This window comes from Podarcis melisellensis (genome assembly GCF_964234715.1).
Source record: "Podarcis melisellensis genome assembly, chromosome: 3".
NCBI lineage: Eukaryota > Metazoa > Chordata > Lepidosauria > Squamata > Lacertidae > Podarcis > Podarcis melisellensis.
Genome location: NC_138530.1, coordinates 110,972,943 through 110,995,272, shown reverse-complemented (window position 1 = coordinate 110,995,272; position 22,330 = coordinate 110,972,943). Strand labels below are relative to the sequence as shown.

The following is a 22,330-nucleotide window of genomic DNA, read 5'->3' as shown; positions in this document are numbered from 1 at the left end:
TTTGCCCTCGGTTTCTGACACTAGCCACTGAATCCAGAATAAGGAGCCATGTAAGAAATGTTTTCCCCAAGATCTGATACAAGAATCAATAAGTTCTTTAAAGCTACCATATTTTTCACTCCATAAGATGCACCTAACTATAAGACATACCTAGTTTTTAGAGGAAAACAAGGGGGGGAAATACAGTGGTACCTCGGGTTACATATGCTTCAGGTTACAGACTCCGCTAACCCAGAAATAGTACCTCGGTTTAAGAACTTTGCTTCAGGGTGAGAACAGAAATCGCGCAGTGGCAGTGGGAGGCCCCATTAGCTAAAGTGGTGTCTCAGGTTAAGAACAGTTTCAGGTTAAGAACGGACCTCTGGAACGAATTAAGTACGTAACCAGAGGTACCACTGTATTCTGAATGAAACAATGGATGTATGATTTTTGTGGTTCATGCTGTGGCCACAGACATGTGATTTGACGGTGAGTTTGGGGTTGCCCAATGCAAAAATCCTGAGAATCCATGCTTTGTAACCATGTTTTTGTGCCATTGCATCTTATGGAGTGAAAAATACGGTAAGTCTGCTACAAGGTATAATTGGGTTGGTTGGTTGGAGGCCTTATATCTGCAGTGTACCATAATTCTGGTGGAGTTATCGTCCACAATTGCGCGGCTGTATGATCAGACTTTTCCAGCAAAGAGCTTTGGGGTTCTTGGGCGGTGATTCCTGCATTGCACTAGATGACCCTTTAGGTCCCTTCCAACTTTACAATTCTATGATCTGCATGATGATTTTTTCTTCTTCGTTAAATGATAGCAATGCAGTTATTTGGGCATAATGCAAGTCCACAAGGCAGGCTCTTCTATAACTGTTCCACCTGCTTGTCCTTTATTTCTATGGTAGTTTCCAAAAGAGCATTGCTAGTTTCCCCCATTCTAGTTTTCAGAGGCTGGAGCTGATTGATACACAAAGTTCGCATGCAAGCTTTAAAAAATCACCACCACTGTTATTTTAGGTTTAAAACCAGGAAATTGGGCTACTGGGAGAGCCAGTGTGGTGTAGTGGTTAAGAGTGGTAGTCTCGTAATCTGGTGAACCGGGTTCGCTTCCCCGCTCCTCCACATGCAGCTGCTGGGTGATCTTGGGCTAGTCACACTTCTCTGAAGTCTCTCAGCCCCACTCACCTCACAGAGTGTTTGTTGTGGGGGAGGAAGGGAAAGGAGAATGTTAGCCGCTTTGAGACTCCTTAAAGGGAGTGAAAGGTGGGATATCAAATCCAAACTCCTCTTCTTCTTCTACCATCCTATTATCCACATATCTGGGAGTAAGCCCCACTGAGTTCAGTGAGCGAATATGCAAAGGACTGCATGGCTGGTTTTCTGAAGGTTTATACGATGCTTGCTTTTGTACCAAACTTAGCTGCTGAAATGTGTTGTTGTTGTCTGAAGTCGACCCATTCCTCAGGCAAAATAGATGACACAAAATAGAAGAGACTGAAGTTGACAACTAAGCCTGGGGTTTTTTTTAGGACACAAAGTAGCTCTGAGATCGTAGACAAATTTCCCAGAGGAAAGAGCAAGATGTGTTTTGATTTATCTGGCTTACTTACTGGAAAGAAGGCTGAAAGGGTCAAATTTAGACAAATTTCAGAATATTTACTTGGTTTTTCGTTTCTTTCTCATTACCCAGATATGGATAAATAGTGCCTGAATAGTTTGGGATCGGGCTATGCCAACTATTAGGTAGAGACGGGCAGCAAGTGATACTGAGGGGACAGGAAATGGTTTTGAGAGCTGTGAGTGTGTCATGTTTGTGCCCCTAAAGCCAACTGGCTGCCCTCAGATGGTGGATGCATCTTTCTTCTCCCATCTTATCCTTACAACTCTGTGAGGTAGACCAGACTGATAGCGACTTGCCCTAAGGTTGGCCCATGATCCTCATCCTTTAGTGGTGACTAAAAACTACTTTAATAATAATAAAAATAATAATAATAATAATAATTTGTTTATACCCCGCCCATCTGGCTGAGTTTCCCCAGCCACTCTGGGTGGCTCCCAATCAAGTTTTAAAAACAATACAGCATTAAATATTAAAAACTTCCCTAAACAGGGCTGCCTTCGGATGTCTTTTAAAGATAGGATAGCTGCTTATTTCCTTCACATCTGATGGGAGGGCGTTCCACAGGGCGGGCGCCACTACCAAGAAGGCCCTCTGTCTGATTCCTGGTAACCTCACTTCTCGCAATGAGGGAACCGCCAGAAGGCCCTCAGCGCTGGATCTCAGTGTCCGGGCTGAACGATGGGGGTGGAGACGCTCCTTCAGGTATATAGGACCAAGGCCGTTTAGGACTTTAAAGGTCAGCACCAACACTTTGAATTGTGCTCAGAAATGTACTGGGAGCCAATGCTGATCTCTCAGGACCGGTGTTACGTGGTCCCGGCGGCCTCTCCCAGTCACCAGTCTAGCTGCTGCATTTAAAAGAAGTGCTTCGCAAGTGTCTGTCCCCGGGTGCTAGCTCAGAGCAATATCTGCCGGCGATCTCTGGCAATTCTTGAGGCCATCAGCACTTGCCATGTCGACGGCATCACATTTCCTCCCGAGTGACCTTGGCCGTTCATCGTAGCACCTGAATTTTTAATTGCCATCGGCTTCTCTCCCTATGCTTATGAATGCACCAATCCATCCAACAGCTTCTCTCGCTGCCAGGGCCCATCGGAGAGCAAGTTCAAGCTGTCAGCCTACATCACACTGATGGAACGGATAAAGGATCATGACTAGCTGGCTGGGAGCAGGAGCCGACAGCTATGTTAGCTGACGGGCGTTTGGGAAAACAAGTCTCTGCTAACAATGCACTTTGCAGCTTTCGAGATCAGATGGGGCCCGCCTGCCACAACCCTGCTGTCAATCTGTGTGTCAGAATTTCCTGGTGAGTGTGCTTTGCTCAATGGATCCTTTCCTCTTTCATCCGGGAGCATTCCATTGATACTTAACCAAAGATCTCTACAAAACTCCCAGCACCAGGGGAAGCAAGTTTCTGGTGCCCTTGACTTGGGCTTTCATTAGCAAAATGAGGTGTTAGAATGGACTGTCCCACTTAAACTGCTGGGCTCTGGAGCATAGGGATGAGAGAATCTGTCGTTTTCAGTTTCTCCAAGGTTCTCCTTTTTCCAGCCAAAGTCAGTTCTCCATAATCCTTTGTGATTTTTTTTTTAAACACCCTCATAAACCTCTAAGTGTGAATTCCTACTAATATACACGTTTTTGTCTTAAGTTTTGCCTTTTGCAAACCAATCCATGAAGCATGTTTTGTATGTTCCTTTCCCTAATGTGTTTCACTAGTACAGTAGTACCTCGGGTTACTGATGCTTCAGGTTACAAACGCTTCAGGTTACAGGCTCCGCTAACCCAGAATAGTACCTTGGGTTAAGAACTTTGCTTCAGGATGGGAACAGAAATCGTGCTCCTGCAGTGCAGCGGCAGCGGGAGGCCCCATCAGCTAAAGTGGTGCTTCAGGTTAAGAACAGTTTCAGGTTAAGAACGGACCTCCAGAAGGAATTAAGTTCTTAACCTGAGGTACCACTGTATGTTACTTTCACAAGCCATTGAGGCGCAATGGTGAGAATGCTGGACTAGGACCTGGGAGTGCAGGGTTCGAATCCCCACTTAGCCATGAAGCCCACTGGGAGTGACCTTGGGCCAGTCACTATCTCTTAGCCTAACCTACCTCACAGGGTCGTTGTGAGAATGAAATGGGGAAGAGAAGAACCATGTGACCACCTTCAGCTCCTTGGAAGATAAGGGTGGTATATAAATGTCAATAACAACAACAACAACAATTTATACGCACACTTTAGTATATGCTCTTCTGTGCACATTAGCTGGGGGGGAGAATTGCATTGCAAAATTCAAAAATGTGCAAATTTCGAAGGCCGGCTGTGTTTCAGTTCACATGCTTTTTCAGAAAATGTGAACTAGGCATGTTCACCTTTAAATACAAACTGGATTAATTTCTCCCCCATCTCTACTGGAGGGTTTCTGAATGTTCCCTTATGTAAACAATGGGGTGGTGGTGAAAAACCACACAATTCCTGTGTAAGTATCAAATTAGCACAGGACAGATTGAGCAGGATTTGAGCCTTTCTCCCTGATATCCCAGGCTACGGTTCTTTCCCCAACCCCTCTTTGGTGGGAAATATTTTACAACCAATAAAGGCACCCCATGCATGGTGGCACAGTCCATGGTACAGGCCCCTCAAATTTCTACCACCTCATTATAGACCAGGTCTAAGCTAGAGATAGGGATGCGGGTGGCACTGTGGTTAAACCACAGAGCCTAGGACTTGCCGATCAGAAGGTCGGTGTTTCGAATCCCCGCTAAGGGGTGAGCTCCCGTTGCTCGGCCCCTGCTCCTGCCAACCTAGTAGTTCGAAAGCACGTCAAAGTACAAGTAGATAGATAGGTACCGCTCCGGCAGGAAGGTAAACAGTGTTTCCGTGCGCTGCTCTGGTTCGCCAGAAGCGGCTTAGTCATGCTGGCCACATGACCCGGAAGCTGTACGCTGACTCCCTCGGCCAATAAAGCGAGATGAGTGCCGTAACCCCAGAGTCAGCCACAACTGGACCTTTACCTTTACCTTTAGGCTAGGGGTATTTAAAACCACTGGTCTGAATTCTCCTGGGGAATCCCATTCCTTTACCAACTCTGTAGGAGAGGGTAGCTCAGAAGAAGTCACCAGCAATCATATTAAGAGACTGGCAAGTGGTCTCTCTACTCTACAATGGAGTTGTTGAAGAGTTGGTTGGCAATCCTGCCCACAAGTTCAGTGGTGAAAACCCCTATTTTCATTCAAACCTTGGCCAAGCATGGAGACCAGATATATAGGATGGATGAGCATGCTATGTAAATTCACTGCAGTTATTATTATCCACACAATATTTTAAATATACTGACAGATGGAACATCACTGAACGTAAAGGTTAACGTTGCTAAAGTTATAACCGCCAGTGGAATCTCTTTTAAACAAATTAGTTATTGGTGCAGAATTCAGACACTGAGAAAACAGAAAAACATACAAAACAAAGCAAAACTTTGCCTGGGCACTGATGGTAGTCAGTGCACAGGCGAGCTGCAGAGACCTTTAGTTGCTTTTGTAAAAGAATTCAAATCAAACAATTTAGTAAGAATTAGCTCTCCCCAGACAGACTCTCTGACCTACAAATTCAAAATGGACACCTGGGATCAGAGAAATTCTAGACTAGTCAAAAGGAAATTAAAAAAACAGAAAACAAAACAGATCAAAGCCCAAAGTCATGGGACAAACTTGAAAGAAAGAAAAAGATTAAATAAGGGAGGGGTGACATAATTTTTAGCTAACTCCAGACCTCAGTTCTCAGGGAGCCCCAGTGTTACTTGATCGTCTAAGATGTAAAGCAATTTCTTGAACAATGAAGAGCCTTGTGGTACCTTAAAGACTAATGAATTTATTGTGGCATAAGCTATTGTCTGGTGCATCTGAAGGGGTCTCTGGTCCATGAAAGCTTATGGCACCATAATAATTTTTTAGTCTTTAAGGTAGCACAAGACTCTCTTTTATTTCTGCTATAACAGACTAACATGGCTACGCCTCTGGAAGTAATTTCCTGCAGGAACTTCATAGGTAATAGGATTACATCTCTAACAAAGAAATAAGCAGGAACACTCTGGGTGGCAGGTTTAGCTACCAAGACTTACACAAAGGAAGGACTCCGAATTTGATGGGCCATTGATTTGGGCAAAGGAGTCATTGTAATAACCAGGAAGAACCATTTACACTTGGCAAAAATCATAAAAGGATGTTAATTAAATTCTAACCTACATTTTTTTCTATAGAAAGCGCTCCGCTCCCCCTGTTCTGAACCAGATACATCAGATCGCAGCAGCTGTGATGCTCATGGTATATTAGCCAATAATATACTACAACTGTAGAATAATATTCTGTAGACAATAATATTCCACAGAGTACAACTAGAATTCCTTCATAACATGAAATATTTTTATGACGTGGAGCTTAATCTCCTCTTTCGATAGCGCCATCCTATGCATGTCCTCTCAGAAGCAGGCTATATTGAATTAAGTGGTATTTACTCCAACCGAAGTGTGCGCTGGCAAATTAGGGGTAGTTCAGCCATTCATCATGTCAGGGAACAAAAATTAATGTAACATTTTAGGGATTTAGTGCAACTAAGAATAGCAGTGGATATCTGAAAATGTTTTAGTTTAGATTAAATGTGAAGTTTAAAAACAGGTGGATAATTTCAAATAGTCATTGAATAGGGATCCAAAACGGTCCATAGTAATTTCAATTGCCAGAGTAGATATGGAAAAAGCTTCTCCTTTTTTAAAAGCAAATTTACTGTTACTCTTTGTTGCCTCAGGGGTCGTTGCTTTTTCCTTTGGAAAAAGCACATTCTTTTGAAGGGAGAACTGATTTAAGTTTACTCAATCATGTGATTCTGTTTTAAAATACCAACGAACTCCGTCCATAATGCAATTTTCTCCTTATTGTGTGCAGATGCCCTGAAACACAAATATTCTACATATAAACGATGAACAAGCTATAACTATATTAATCACAGTGTCTGGAAATGAATCATGTGAACAGGACCTAAAAGTTAGGAGCGGGGCTTTTGTTCAGCTGGAACTCAGTGGAACACAGTTTCGGCACCTCTCAGGTGTGAACCATTGCCATTCTAAGAGAAATAGGGAGGTGTTCACAGTGGGTTTGGTTTTTCTAGAAAAATAGCACAGGTAGGCTGCTTTGCTCTTCCCAGCGCATTCTGCTTCTGTTTTGTACTGAACCACAAACTTGACATGAGCCAACAGTGTGACGCGGCAGCTAAAAAAGCCAATGCAATTCTGGGCTGCATCAATAGGAGTATAGCATCTAGATCAAGGGAAGTAATAGTGCCACTGTATTCTGCTCTGGTCAGACCTCACCTGGAGTACTGTGTCCAGTTCTGGGCACCACAGTTCAAGAAGGACACTGACAAACTGGAACGTGTCCAGAGGAGGGCAACCAAAATGGTCAAAGGCCTGGAAACGATGCCTTATGAGGAACGGCTAAGGGAGCTGGGCATGTTTAGGCTGGAGAAGAGGAGGTTAAGGGGTGATATGATAGCCATGTTCAAATATATAAAAGGATGTCACATAGAGGAGGGAGAAAGGTTGTTTTCTGCTGCTCCAGAGAAGCGGACACGGAGCAATGGATCCAAACTACAAGAAAGAAGATTCCACCTAAACATTAGGAAGAACTTCCTGACAGTAAGAGCTGTTCGACAGTGGAATTTGCTGCCAAGGAGCGTGGTGGAGTCTCCTTCTTTGGAGGTCTTTAAGCAGAGGCTTGACAACCATATGTCAGGAGTGCTCTGATGGTGTTTCCTGCTTGGCAGGGGGTTGGACTCGATGGCCCTTGTGGTCTCTTCCAATTCTATGATTCTAACCAAGACATGGTTTTGCTTGAGTGTCATCTGATTGTGGGCTCATGGTTTAGATCTCTGCGCTGTAACCAAGGCTTGTCCTGTGGTTTACACTGGCAGGGGTCGGCCAAGTTTTTGTGGCTTGGGCCGGTTCACGGTCCTGCAGACGCCACGGTGGGCCGGAGTGCGCATGCACACACGCACACATACGCAAATGCTATTTCCAGTGCTCCTTCTGGTGCGGAGGAGGCATGTGCAGCTTCCCATTGGCTGCAGGTAAGCTGGCTAGAATAATTGAAGACAGTCCGTGCTCTGCTCTGTGCCGGTTTAGTGCGGCGCATGGGAGCCGATCAAGTGGGCAGCAGGCGTCCCCGAGCAGGTGGTGGGGGTCCATGGGCCGGTTAAACGACCCCCATGGGCCGCTTGTGGCCCACGGACCTTAGGTTGCTGACCCGGTTTACAGTCTGGGAGTTGTCTAGTAGAGCTAAGCATGAGCCTGGGTTTGAATGACACACTAAGCCAAACCATAGCTTAGCTCAGTACTGTGCAGCAGCAAAATGATCTGGAGAGGAGCAAAGGAACCTCAATTGCCTCTTTGGGAGACATGGGTTGGCACAGAGCGACATGCAGACTGGGCCAGAGTTTGTGCAGAGACAAACACCTTCCATCAGATCTTAGGATACAGGCAGGATATGGGAAATGTGGCTACCCAGGTTTAAATTCCAGCTCTGTTATGGACCGATGATGCTGGGAACTGCCTCCCTGTAAAGTGGTTCTGTTGTTTTTGCAAACTAAGGACGAGTCAGACATATTAGTTTTAGTTTCAGTGACTGTTTCGAGAAAAACTTGCAACTGAGATGTGGCTCTCACTTGTGGGTGGATCCATGTCCTAGAATCCATGTGGACCAACATTTTAGCAATCCATGTGGACCAACATTTTAGCAGTCTAGAGTTTGATATTCAGTGGAAGACAAGAGTGCCTGGAGTGCTCTGGTCCATGGGGTCACGAAGAGTTTTAGACAACTAAACAACAAAAACAAAGCTTGATATTATTAATGCAGAAGCACAAGTGAAGGACAGGTTTCCTGTATGGTAGTAGATGACAATAATCTTTTCTTGATTCATTTCAAGTGTGTATGTGTATCATAATTGGCCCAGGTAACATAAGACTACTTAATATGTGAGACTCCTCCCCTTGCTCCTTTATAGTGCGAAGGAAAGACCTTTTTGGTGTGGCGTCTCTGACGTTCCTCCTGCCAAAGACCTTAAGAAGCATGCCAGTCACCTTCAATCTTTTCAGACCCTGGACATGACATTTAGCACAAATATTGAGACCCTTCTCTTATTTTTTTTTACCATACATTTGATGGCGATAGGGCTGTTTTTGCACTCCATGTTAGAGGACAACACTGTCTAGTTCACTTCCTTCTTCTTTTGATAAATCCACCTTCATCAGGAGAGGACTAGGCCGCTTTTTCTTCTTCTTCTTTCCAATATGGAGATTCCCGCAGCATATTTCTTGTCACACTAAAGTCAACGCAAATTGACTGGTTACAGTGCACTCGGCCAGCCTGGTGAATGGTTCAGATTCCAGAGTTCTCTTAAACACACCATTAGAAATTTGGGGAAAACTGGGTGTTCACGAAACCTGAGAAAATAATGAGTTGAAAAAATTATGCTTCGTTGCAGATACAGCTCTGAAAAAATGTTTTAAAATAATTTTCAGAGCTATATTGATTGCCACTTCAGCCAGTTTTTTAGAACAGGTATTTTCAGACCCAGAAGTCACTTTTAACCCAAACAGGTATTTGGAGACACATTTATTGATCTTCTACCATTTGGTAGTGGTCTGGTCATGACCCATTTTGGATCAGGACACACACACCCAATTGAAAACCAGCGTTTTAGCAGACGTACTGTACTTCCTTCTTTTTGTTGCCTGGCATGACTCCAGGTAAATGCTTTTTCTTTTCCTTTTAAGAATTTTTTGTAAGCTATGCAGAGAGACTCTGGCTGGCTGCTCCTGAGAACATGATGCTGGAATGTGGCCTGATCCACTGGAGCTCTTCTTGTTCTTTTGGGGCCTTTAAAACAGGATTGGAATTGCTGTTGTTTCACGTTGCCACTGTGTTATGCATTGGATATATTCATTTCAGATTTTTACGCTGTAAACTGCCCTGTTAACTTCCACAGTATTTAAATTTGATCAATGAGGGTGATGTACAAACGGCATATACCCAACTCTTGCTGTGTAGCAACCCACCCTGGGCCACTTTCAGACCCTCCAAAGTGTCCCTATTTTCCAGGGACAGTTCTGGATTTATAGAAGTCGTCCCAGTTTCTGATCTGATCCCACTTTCCCTTAGGACATCCATATTTTCATCGCAGGGTAAAGCAAATAATTTAGACAGTGCCTATATGATATCGAGCAACAGAATAATCTGGCCACAACAAGGAAATTTTGTCCATGGCATGATTATTTTCCACCTGGTCATTTTGACACTTTGGCACCCTGTTTGAAAAACACAGATGCGCTTTCATTTCGCAAGATTGAGGCTGTACTTGAGGGTCGATTTCAAAAAATTCCACTGGAAAACGGTTACGTCCATGTGGAGATGGCAGTATTGAGTCAATGGCTCATTTGCTTCTGGCTTGCACTCTTTATAGATTTGAGGAGTGAGGTTATTACCTCTCTACTATTGTCCATGATGGGTTGCTCAACCATTGCTATTGTGTCCTTTCTTTTAGCAGATCAAGATGATCAGGTGACAGCAAAAACTGCAAACTGGGGGCAATTAGAATAAGAGGTATTATTTTATTATTGATGTAAACCCCCAAAATATATTTCCTATAGTTTTTACCTCTAACTTCAGTATTGTATTTTATTGCTATGGCTAGTGGCTGATGCAAATAAAAGATTCTTCTGATGCAGCAATCATTTTTTTTTTATTATAAATATTTATTGGAGTTTTTAATAAAAGAAATACAGAAGTAATAAACAGCATTACTTTGTTTTTACAAGATTTCATAACATCTTTAGGCTTCCTCGCATCTCCCGCTCCCACTTACATCATTAATGAATTTTTATCAAGCAAATTATCATCTTATTTTCAATTTTATAACCACTTATTTGAATACAATATAATCGTTCTCCTACAAATTTTGTTTCTCTTAGTCTCTCTTATCATCAAATTCTAATCCAATTTAGTGATGGCCAATTATTTATAACCAAGCATCCTTCTTAATATTCCACTAAATCACAATATTTCTGTAGATAAATCTTGAATTTCTTCCAATCTTCTTCGATCCTTTCTTCTCCCAGGTCTCGGATTCTGCCAGTCATCTCCGCCAGTTGCATATAGTCCATCAGTTGCGTCTGCCATTCTTCCAGTGTGGGTAAATCTTGAGTTTTCCAGTTCTTAGCGAGTAGTATCCTTGCTGCTGTTGTTGCATACATGAAGAATGTTCTATCCTTCTTTAACACCTTCTGGTTGACAATACCCAAAAGAAAGGCCTCTGGTTTCTTAGTGAAGGTATACTTAAATACCTTTTTCAACTCATTATATATCATTTCCCAGAAGACCTTCACTTTAGGGCAGGTCCACCAGAGGTGAAAGAATGTTCCTTCATTTTCTTTACATTTCCAACATTTGTTATCAGACAAATGGTATATTTTGGCAAGTTTAACTGGGGTCATGTACCATCTGTATATCATTTTCATTACATTTTCCTTCAAAGCATTACATGCAGTAAAGTTCAGCCCAGTGGTCCACAACCTTTCCCAGTCTTCAAACATAATGTTATGCCCAATATCCTGTGCCCATTTTATCATAGCCGACTTAACCATTTCGTCTTGTGTATTCCATTTCAACAGCAAGTTATACATTCTTGAAAGTACCTTAGTTTTAGGTTCTAACAATTCTGTTTCCAACTTCGATTTCTCCACCTGGAACCCTAACTTTTTATCACTTTTAAAAATTTCTTTAATCTGAGCGTAGTGTAACCAGTCTCGCACTTTATCCTTCATTTTCTCCATACTCTGCAATTTCCAATTATCTCCGTCTTTTTCTAGCAGTTCCCAATATTTTGGCCAATAGGCTTCCATATTGGGTCTTTTTCGGGCCTTAGCTTCCAAAGGTGAGAGCCACCTTGGAGTTTTATTTTCCAATAAGAGCTATTATTTTATTATTGATGTAAACCCCCAAAATATATTTCCTATAGTTTTTACCTCTAACTTCAGTATTGTATTTTATTGCTATGGCTAGTGGCTGATGCAAATAAAAGATTCTTCTGATGCAGCAATCAGAGGGTATGCAGTTTTGCAACCCTTGAGTAAAAGAGATAAGGGACTATATTAGAAGATGTCTGATGGCAGCCCTGCGTAGGGAATTTTTAAAGAAACGTTGAATGTTTTATTCAGTTTTTTATATGCGCTGGAAGCTACCCAGAGTGGCTGTGGCAACCTAGTCAGATGGGCAGGGTATAAGTAATAAAATTATGATGATGGAATAGGACACCCCTATTTTCATGGGAGAATACCTGTAGCACAACATATATTATAAAACATTTAAAATAGGTTATGTTTTATATATGCTGGAAGCTGCCCCGAGGGGCTGGGGCAACCCAGCGGAATGGGTGGGGTATAAATAATGCAATTATTCGTGTTATTATGGAATAGGATGTCCCCATTTTCATGGGAGAATAACTATCCCCACAGGCTTATGCTGCAAATAGTCCTGAGGACGGATATAAATGAAGTGAACCGATAAACCTACACTGAGAACCGGTAAATTTACGGTAAATTACGGCAGTATACCAATGTAATAAACAACAATAGCAATAATATTAAAGGGAATAGCCGCCCCCACCCTCTAGCGTGCCATACACGAGCGTGGGGCCCTTGGCGCCCTCACGCCTGAGGTAAAGGCGCCTACGACGGAGCCTTTTGTGAGGAAACAGTGGCCTGAGGCGCCATGAGGCAGCTCCACTGCGCCTGCGTTCTCGGCGCCTGCGGCCTACGCCGGCCTTTCCCCCGTCGCCAGCAGCAACCGGGACCCCCAAAAAGGGCCTCGCCCCGGGCAGCTGGGAAGAAGCAAAGGCGCAGCACGTTCCTTCGAGCCAGTTCTTAAAAAAAATTAAAATAATCCGCCGTTGGGGGGAAAAAACCCCCTCCTAGCCACCGCTTTGCATGCCGGGAAACGTAGTTCCTTTAGCCGCTCCGCCGCGAGGAGCGCGAAGCACTCCCCACCTCGGCGCTATGCATGCCGGGCCTTGTGGTTCTTTTTCCCGCCGGCCGGCGCAAAGCCTGTCGGGAGCCGTAGTGCCTCTCCTCCTCCTCCCCCTCCCCCCTTGGTCGCGACGGCGGTTCCGACGCGGCTGCCGAGGGGGAAACGGTCGCCGCCGTTGCTAACGTTCGCCCGCCCGCGCGCCGCGTCGGCCTGCTGCGTCACTTCCTCTTCCGGGCGCGCGGCCGAGGAGGCGGCGGCGGGTCAGTCGGTCGATCTATCGGCAGCCGGCCTCCTCCTCCTCTGAGGGAAAAGGAAAAGGTGGGGGGGTCGATACGGGCTTTTCTCTCCTCAGCCGCCGAGGAGGAGCCGCTGCCGCCGCCGCCATTCCCGCCGCCGCCATGGAGCCGGAGTCGGTGATCGAGGACAAGACCATCGAGTTGATGGTGAGTATGAGGGGGCCGAAACCGACGCCGGAGCCCTTTTCTTGCCGCCGCCTTCCCTCAGGGCCCCAGTGAGGCGGGCGAGGCCTCGCGAGGAGAGGAGACGCCGCAACCGGGCGGGGGGGGGGGCGAGAGAGAGAAAAGAGAAGGAACGGGAGGCGCCGGCGCGGTGGGAGCTGGTCTTTGTAGGCCTCGGGTTTCGCCTGCGCATCCTCCGCTCCCTCCTTCCTTTTCTTCCGTCCCCGCAGTGGGGAGCGAGGGGGGGAGGAGGAGGAGGGGGCGGGCCGGGCTGCCGGCCGGCCTCGCACTTCCAGGCCAGGTTCCTTTCTCTCCTGCTCTTTCATTCGCAAAGGGATCCTCGGAAAGCCGCCTTTCGCCGCTGCCCGTTATGTGTCAGCTGGGAAAGATGGGGGTGGGGAGAGATCGGCCCCTTTTGGCCCCCCCTTCTTTTCCCCACCACCCCGACCTCTACACCCAGGGTGTTTCGCCTCCCTCCTCCCCTGTTGTAAGCCACCCAGAGTGGTTGGGGGCAACCCAGTCAGTCAGATTACAAATAATAAAAATTATTATTAAATCATTATTATAATTAAAATTGTTATTATTATTACTGTCCCAAGCAACCAGGACAAAAGCCACACAAGGTGTTGGGCATCCAGGCAGGTGATACGCCTCTGGGTACTTGTGTCGCTCCTCACTCCCTAAAAAAAGAGAGAGAGAATATGCTGAAGGTGACATTTGCGAGCCAAGTTGTCTCTCGCAGCGTAAGAGCCCAGTTTCACAAAGCAAGGGGCATGGTTTGGAGGGGCGATGCGCTTGGGCTGTTGCTGTGTGTACATTTCAGCTTCCAGGCTCTTGAGGACTGCAAAGCTTTGATCAATCAATCAGGGCGATTGAACAGCTAGTGGGTTAGATTCGGCCCCTTCTCTCACCCCTCCGAAAAAGATCATTGTTGGGGTGGATGACAGGCAAAGACGTTGGGCCTCAGGACTTCTATGTGGCCTACTTGCCATGCAGAGAGGCTTGCACAGATGTGCTGGTTAAAGATGGCGGGTGTCCCTCCCCCTTGCAGTGTGGTAACTTAAGATTTCATAATCATAAGTGACCATCTTCAAGAGATGCTGACCTCTTCCTTTAGAGTGACTTTATTGAATGTTGTTGATTGTGTGCACTTTCAATTGTAATTGGGTAATTAAAATTGGTCATCATATAAACATTAAGATGGTGATGCTGAATTGATTTTAAATCTTTTGTATCAGTTGATAGCCTTAGTTCTCTTTGGGTACATTTGTCTTGGATGACTACTGAACTGTGCTCTACCACCGTAGAAAGATAGCAAGCTAGTGTTCTTCTTGCTTACGTACTTATTTATTTTGGTACTTTGAGTTTTTTGTTTGTTTGTTTTTTAATGTAAAAGACTCGTAAGCAAGCAACACTTTGACACTTTTAGCCAAAAAGGGGAAATGTCTGTCATGGGATATTGTGGAGCCGTGTTGTATATGTGCAATATGCAGTGGATTGAAATGTGGCGTGCTCAACATACTATGGAGCTCGCTCCCAGCCCTTGTGCAATATTTCTATGTCCAGAGGCGGACACAGAAGGTGGTTAGTTTTGCTCTGATCCTTGTAAATATGTGTCCTTAATGTCAGCTATACACCTTCTGAACACTGAAGAAGTTGGAGGTTTTCTGTTCGTTTTGTTTTACAATTAACATAATAATGAAAGGGCTTTAAAAGAAATTGTTTTGAGTGGAATAATGTTTATACAAAACAATGAAATTTGTTATCTTACAAATCTGTCTTTGCTGATAGAGATTCCCTGGAGATCCGTTCGGGTTTTGTGAGTTCAAGTATGGATCACAACCAAAGAAGTCCTTAGTAGCAGTCATTCTTTGTCAGAAAAAGGTGTATAAAGAAACTTTCCATTTGTCTCTTTGGTGGGGACAACCCTTCACATATGTTCTGGAGCTATTAAACTGGGGCCAGTACCTGATTATTACATTTTTAGTCACTTTCCTGTTGCCATATATACAAACATGGTTGATAATGTGAAGAATGTGCTTATTTATTTTTTCTTAGAAATTTTGTTTCCTTTTGTGTGTCAATACTAAAGCAGAAGCTCATTTTATGAACTTCAGAAAGTGTGCAGAATAAACGTAGAATGTTAAATTTGTTTATCTTCATTTTACATTAATGTGCTGAATTTTCCTCAGTAGAACCATTCATTTTACAGAAGCAGTATAATTTAGTGAAGTGCAAGGGCAAGACTGCTCAAGTCTACATTGTTGGAGAAGCACATAGCAAATAAAATGGCCACAGGGAAAATGAAGAGGGTAACATTGCTGTAACAAACCCAAAGGCCCAATAGTAAAATTTGGTTAAGTAGAAGCATTTTTTAAAAAAATAAGAATGGGGTAAAGTGACTTGGCAGTGATCAGGAGAGTGCTATGAATTATATGTATATTTTATGTAGCCTTCTCTGTAATGAACATTTTACTGAGTTGTTGACACTAAACACTGCACTTTGCTAAAGTTGGGTTTTGACAGCAGTTGGGATTTATTTAAGCTGACAAGCAAACTGCTAGTTTTAGGAAACATGTAAACTCTGTCTTAAGAATTCTAATCATGGCCAAACATTACAGTAATATTATGGTTGTGTGTTCTTGCATTTCTTAATCCATTAGTGCTGGTCACTATGCTATAGTAGCAGTACAGCACTTGCCTTGCACCCACAGAGTACCAGATTCAGTGTCTGGCATCATTATTAAATCAATTTTAGGACTAGGAAAGATCTGTATTTTAATACTTTGGAGAGCTGCTCTTAAACTATGCCCTCTGATGTGACTTGAGTGAAGCAAACTAGCACCTTTCCCTTCCAGAAGGCTGTGGCAAGGTGGGTGGGAGGGACTGAATCCTAATACAGGTGACTTTTTTATCCTGGCCTTTTTCACCCATTGGGATCAGTGTACTAGTACAACAACTTGCAGTAGTTACCTTCTAAGGTCCAGTCTGTTTTCTGGACAGCAACCCTCCCACCTGGAGCAGCCTGGAAACCAATTAGACAAACTGGGTTTCATTGCTGGGTAATTGCTTTCCCCCCACTCCCAAGAAATTCTGTACTGGCGCAACCCCCCACCCCATCCAGCTATGCTATTCAATGTTAGGAGAATGAGGAAATCCCAGTAAGTGAGTCATGACAGTGCCATAGGGAGGAGGAAGTTCTCTGTCCTGCTCTGAAAACCTTAATAGTCCTTTCTGTACATTATATCCGGGAAGTCATAGCTGTTTGACAACTCAAAGAAAAAAAATGTGTAAAATAAGTACTCACAGACAGCATTGCAGATTCAAAGTAAGTGAACTGAATTATAGGGTAGTATGTTGAATTTTAGGGTAGTATGTTGTAGTGCGGATCAAACTTGCACTACATAGATATTGCCTGTAAGCACAGCCACATTTTTGTGGTGTTCTTGGAGCAGATTTTCCCCACTTGCTTCTTTTGGGTATGATTTCTTTCAACTCTTGACTGGATATTTGGTGTGGGAATTCAAAATCAGAACGATGAAAGAAAACATTAAGATAGGTAAGGTACTCAAACAGACTCTGCATTTGTCTTGGACAGCAAGTCGAAAGCTCTTTTTGTAACTTGAAATGTGACACTGGATCAAGGCATTGTTTTTTTCAATCTTCAGTGAGTTTAGTCAGATGGCTGCAGCATTTACTTTCAGTAATTGAATCATGAATATGAAGAATAATTTGTTGAAGTGTTTGAACTTTGACAGTGTGGTGTTGTTGTTGACTACTGCTCTTCAGTTTTGATAACATAGCAGTACTTTTTCTAAAAAGCGCCTCTGTGAAAACGTGTACTGTAAAATTGGCATAGACAGGCATGATGAATCAAGCAGATAATTCCAGGTGGCTTAATTTTGCCATTGTTAATCTTAAGCATTCAAGTTATTACAGTGGTACCTCTGGATGCGAACGGGATCCATTCCAGAGCGTGTGTGTGGGTTGCAAATTGCCGCTGCTGCGCATGCACGCGACGTCATTTTGAGTGTCTGCGCAAGCGGCAAAACCTGAAAGTAACGCGCTCCGTTACTTCCGGGTTGCCGCGGAGCATGACTTGAAAACGCTCAACCTGAAGCACATCTAACCCGAGGTATGACTGTATTCTAAAAGTGCCAACAATTATAGGCTTGTGGTGATCTCCAATATTTTCGTGCTTGTAGTAAACGCGTTGAAATTGATGAACATAATCTGAAGTCCATTAATTTCAGTGGCCCTATTCTGTAACTAACGTTAGATATCATCCATTGTTTTTACTGTCTTTGGATTTTAGAAAGGTGAAAAGCAAGCGTTTTGAACCTGATGTTCAGACATGATTTTTTTAAATACCATCTTATTTATGGTACATTTGCTTATTGTCTGTTGACTTTAAGGTGAAAGCTTTTTTTGGGGAGAGAGGGGGATGACTCTTTGATTAATCACTTTTACAGATGTTTATAATTAAAATCGACATTATTTTTGTTCTTAAGCTTACTTTCTAGCAAAGCAAAGGAAGGAAATCTCTGAGGCTTTTTTTAGATTAATGGTATTTAGAGTTTTAAAAACATTTATTATATATGAGAGGCATAATGCAAATATACATGGAGATTCCATCTGACCTGCAAAATCAAGCATACGAACTACCTAGGTAGATCACCAAACATTAGTTTTTCAACTGCGGCTGGTCTTGTGCATGCAGCTTCTCTTTCGTCTGCCCTCCCAGTCTACCAATAAACAAAAGAAGAATTGCTTAAACATTAATCTTGCTTTCTCCCCCTCTCTTTCACATACTTCTTAAGAATTGCATTTCTGTAGTGTTCTTATCCAAGTGAATCCCATTCACTGCCTAGAACCCCTCCAGTTAGAAAATGTGAGCTGGGTGAGTGAGTTTTGCTCCTCTGTCACCTGGTGCCCTTCCTGTCACAAAGAGTTTGTCCTAGAGATCCCCACAATGATGCTTGGGCTATTTCCCATTTCCTGATCTTGCACTCCTTATAATCCCAGCAGAGGTACTTGTGATCTGTTGCTACTCAGCCCATCAGGAAATAAAGAATGCTTGGTTATCAAACTTGAGTGCCTGCTGTATTTGCTTAGGTAGAGAGAGCGAGCAAGAAACATTCAAATGTGCAGGACTGCCTCAAAGGTCAGCAGATTTCTGAGGGGGAGGGCAGTCCAATTATATGTGGCCAATATTTTGATTGAGCTAAATACTAAACTAATCTAAGTTATATCTAAAATAAAATCTAGACACTGAGAACGCTCAGCTCCCAGTGGATGCGTACACAGAAACAACGCAGCATAAGCATTGTTTTGTAATGTAGAGCATACAAAAATGAGTCAAAATGGGAAAAGACAGTAACAATCAGTATATTTAGGAAAATAATAACTGTAGCTCAACACAGTTCACTGTAAACCTTGCTACTGCCTATTAACCAGGGCCTAGATTCATTTCCCTAACACTCCCATCAAGCTGATTGTGTTGGTCATGTGCATGATGAGAATCGATATGTAGAATTCATGTGGCAGTGATTACTGGAGACCTAGGTAAAAGATTTTTGCACCATATTGTGCCACTCTTATTATATATGAGACCTTTCCCGGATGTTGATCTCCACATGGTAGTGTGTTTTTGCATGCAGATGGTCCTTAGTGTATTGGGCTGCCACACAAGAGCAAATATGAATCAAAGGGCCCCAAGCTTGATAGAGGACTCCAGGCAGGTCCCCATTTGCACAGGGATTGTGTTCTTGGTCATTGCGTGCATTAGCAGGGTAGGCATAAGCCCGTCTCACCTTGTTCCGGGGCCAAAAACGGCGCATGTGTCAGGGGTCATGCATGTCTTCAGTGCGTGCAAAGTGGGATTTGTCTGTACTTAAAATAAGTACAGCGACTATTTTCCCCCATATGTTTGATGAACTGAGTAGTTGATGTTATGACGTTGGTCTTGATTTCTGCTAAGCATTCTTTTTCATTTTGATAATTTTCTTGTTTCCAGGTCTTTAATCAATGGCTGTACCATATTCAGTTTTTGTTGTCATTCAGCAAATCCTATGCAATATTGTTTTTCACTTGTATATTTGCCATAGCTTGCAGTAGCCTATATATTTCCATTAATTTAAAATTTTCCTCCATATTCTGTTAGGTTGCAATTCTGCATGAAGGCACTCTAACTGTAGCAAGAAAATGTACTGGTTTTTACCCATTGTGTGTGCATAAGCAGAACAAAGTTGCAATTTCTATGTGGGATGTCGTCCCTCTGTACCTGTCATCCCGTCCTTCTCTCTATACCCCCAAAATCTGCTCTGAATGGTCCCCCAGCCCTCTGGAGCAGATCTGAAGGAGATGTGGGGATTGCAGGATGGGGGAGAGGAAGGAAAAGTCCCATTGCGTGCACAGAAGTGCACTAATTTGCATTAATATATACTTTAGCAATAAGCGAAAATGAACAGACTGTAGCAGAGCATATTTCCATTTTCTCAGGACTGAAATTCAACAGAATTCAATGACAGTAATATTATGACCTTAGTTTTTCTATGTTTCACAAGAAACCATCTTGAACATCTTGCTATCTGTATGAAATAAGGTTGGGGAGAAGGAGAGCTTTGGGAATATATGTAAAATGAACATTATATGAAGTTCTTACTTCTCTGTGTGTCTCTAAATCAGTTGAAGGTTGTTGCCCAGCAAGAGTGTAATTAAATGTTTAAACAAATGAAAAACCACAACTGAAATGCCTTCTTCCATGTACCCGTCTCCATCCTCCTCCTATCTTTCTGTCTGTCCAGCATTGGCGAGAAAATTGTTTTGCCAGTAACTAGAAAGGAGTTACTTTCAAAGACCAAACCTACGTACTGTAATACTTTGTTCTTGTACATTGTATGTCAGTGAATAGCAGCCTAGTTAAAACTATCAGAAAGAGCTGATACAGTAGTTGCAAAAAACAATTTACGGCTAGTCTGCCATTTTGTGGGTTTCTGAAATTCTGGGAACAGTGTTGCCTTTTTACAACGTGCTAGCAAAAAGCTGGCTACAGCATTCTGTAACAATTTTTTAATGATTGGCTGTTAACAGCTAATCCTGTGTGGGGTTTGCAGGTAGTCTAGTATAAAGATAATTGATGTTAATCATGATGTGTACCTGACAGGACCTTCTTTTATTGCTATCTCTATTCTGGATAAGTAGATGTGACAAGCTATTACTTGAATTTCTAGACAAAACAATGTTGCGAAGTCTCCATCAGTGGCTTAGTTTTCTTGGTCTCTGTTAAAATTTAAGTGAAGATGGCGGTGATAAATTTCCACGTCCTAGTAAGTTCTAATTCAGGTTTTGTATTACAGCAAAATTTAACCACACCTATGATGACCACATTTAAAGTTATGTGATATGGCAACTTAGTCCATGTTTCATTTTTTTTTGTTACAATTAAAAATTCAGCTTAACTCTTGCTCAGACATAAAACAACTTAAGTTGGAGTAATATGCATTAGTATGAGGCAATGAAAGTGAGACTTATTGAGACTCATTCAGGAGCTATGGGTGCTGCAATAGACAGGACAGCCTGATAGAGAAATTCAAAGTATCACAGAAATCTATGGGGGAAAGTGATGTAATTTTGATGCTAACCATGCATGCCATGGAGTGAGATAAATAAAAATATGCACTGTACAGAAATACTTTTGCTTTTAAAATTATGACTGGATTGCTCAAGCAAAGCTGTTCTTCTGTGTATTAGGCACCTGTGGTTTATAGTAGTACCTGGTGGTTGCTGTTTTTTTTTAGTAATCACTGCAGATATGATGGGCAAAATAGCCTCACTGTTATATTTATCGGAGATGGAAATTATACCGTTAATTTTTATATCTCAAACAGAAGTGCCATTCTGGATCAGGCCACAGATCAGTCTCCTTTCAGGGAGTCCTTGAGGAGGCATGCGGGTGACTGCTTCTGTTTGTTCCCTGCCTCTAGTGCTTAGGTGTATACTGTCACTGTTTTGGATGTTCTGGTTAGTTTTATCAGCTAGTAGCACAATGGCTATCCTCCATGATTTGGATTTTTAAGTTGTCTATCAGTGCAGTCCTCACTGCATCCACTCAGAAGCAAGTCGCAGGTAAGTGGAATTATGATTGCAGCCTAGTTGTACTTGGTGTTAGTGTGTTCTGAAAGTTAAATTCGAAGAAATGTCACTTGTCTGTCCTGAGCCTACTGCCAGTCAACTTCACTGTGTTTGGCATTTCTCTGCTGAAACACTTTCCCTGCTTAAACAAGTAGCAACATGGTTACTTGTTACGTTGCAAATTATAGATGCTGCACTTTATTGCACCTCGGCAGACCCCTTGTTGCAAATGGTTGGTGGAGCTATGGAGGTGAGTATAAGTTCAGGTTAGCCTACAATCATAGGCATGCTTACTGAAAGTATGTTTCAGTGAAATCAATGAGATGCTTGGTCATAACCAGTGAAGTGGGAATGAAAATTTTCTGCTGCACTTGCTTCTTCGCTGAAATTTTACCATTTATAGATATGTATGGTTTTATGAAAATAATTAGTAAAATTATGAATGTGTACAATACCAATAATATTTGGTGATCTAAAATCAAAGCTTTTAACTTTTTCCAGGTGACTATCCCTAGGAAGTAGTTTCTTTATACATTTGGCTCTTAAAGATTCAGTGCCTCACATTATTTACAGTTTAAGAAGTTTACATTATTTACAGTTTAAGAAGTAGAATAAAGTAAGGGAACTGATGGGAGTTGTAGTCCAAATATTCTGGAAGGCACTGGGTTGGGGATGGCTGTCTTAAAAAATTGTGCATCGTGTGGAAAAAGAGAACAGATAATTTCTCTCCTTGTTTGTAACACAGAAATTTGGGATCAGCCAATGAGATTAATTGATAGTAGATTCAGGATTGGAAAAAGCAAGTGCTTCACATAATGAATAATTAGCTTTACAGAATTTCCTGTTACAAAATGTGATGAGTGCCATGAGCTTTAGTCACATTAAAAACAGCTTAGACAGGTTATTAACTGCTATTTAGCATTGTAACACCATTTTTTTTTAAAAAAAGGATTTGGGTATTTAGAGACTGGTTAGCTTAACATTTGTTCCAGGAAAACTTGTGGAAATCATTATTAAAGTTAAGATTACCAAGCATACAGAAGAACAAGTCTTGCTGAAGAAGAAGGAGTG

General features: G+C 42.7%; 1 protein-coding gene across 5 annotated transcripts in view; it reads left to right on the top strand.

Annotated features, from left to right (window-relative positions):
* Window positions 1-2,661: 2,661 nt before the first annotated feature.
* The window catches only part of FBXW11 (F-box and WD repeat domain containing 11), a 97,777-nt gene continuing 78,108 nt past the window's right edge, over window positions 2,662-22,330 (top strand). For 2 of the 5 annotated variants that reach the window (XM_081906294.1, XM_081906292.1), the window contains exon 1: window positions 12,917-13,111. Coding sequence is in view for 2 of the 5 variants with exons in the window: in XM_081906293.1 (XP_081762419.1) it covers window positions 13,067-13,111 (45 nt within the window). In the remaining 3 variants the exon portion in view is untranslated. Of the gene's footprint in view, window positions 2,913-12,916; window positions 13,112-22,330 lie in introns of those variants that run through there. The other 3 variants (XM_081906293.1, XM_081906291.1, XM_081906295.1) reach the window with 2 other exon arrangements.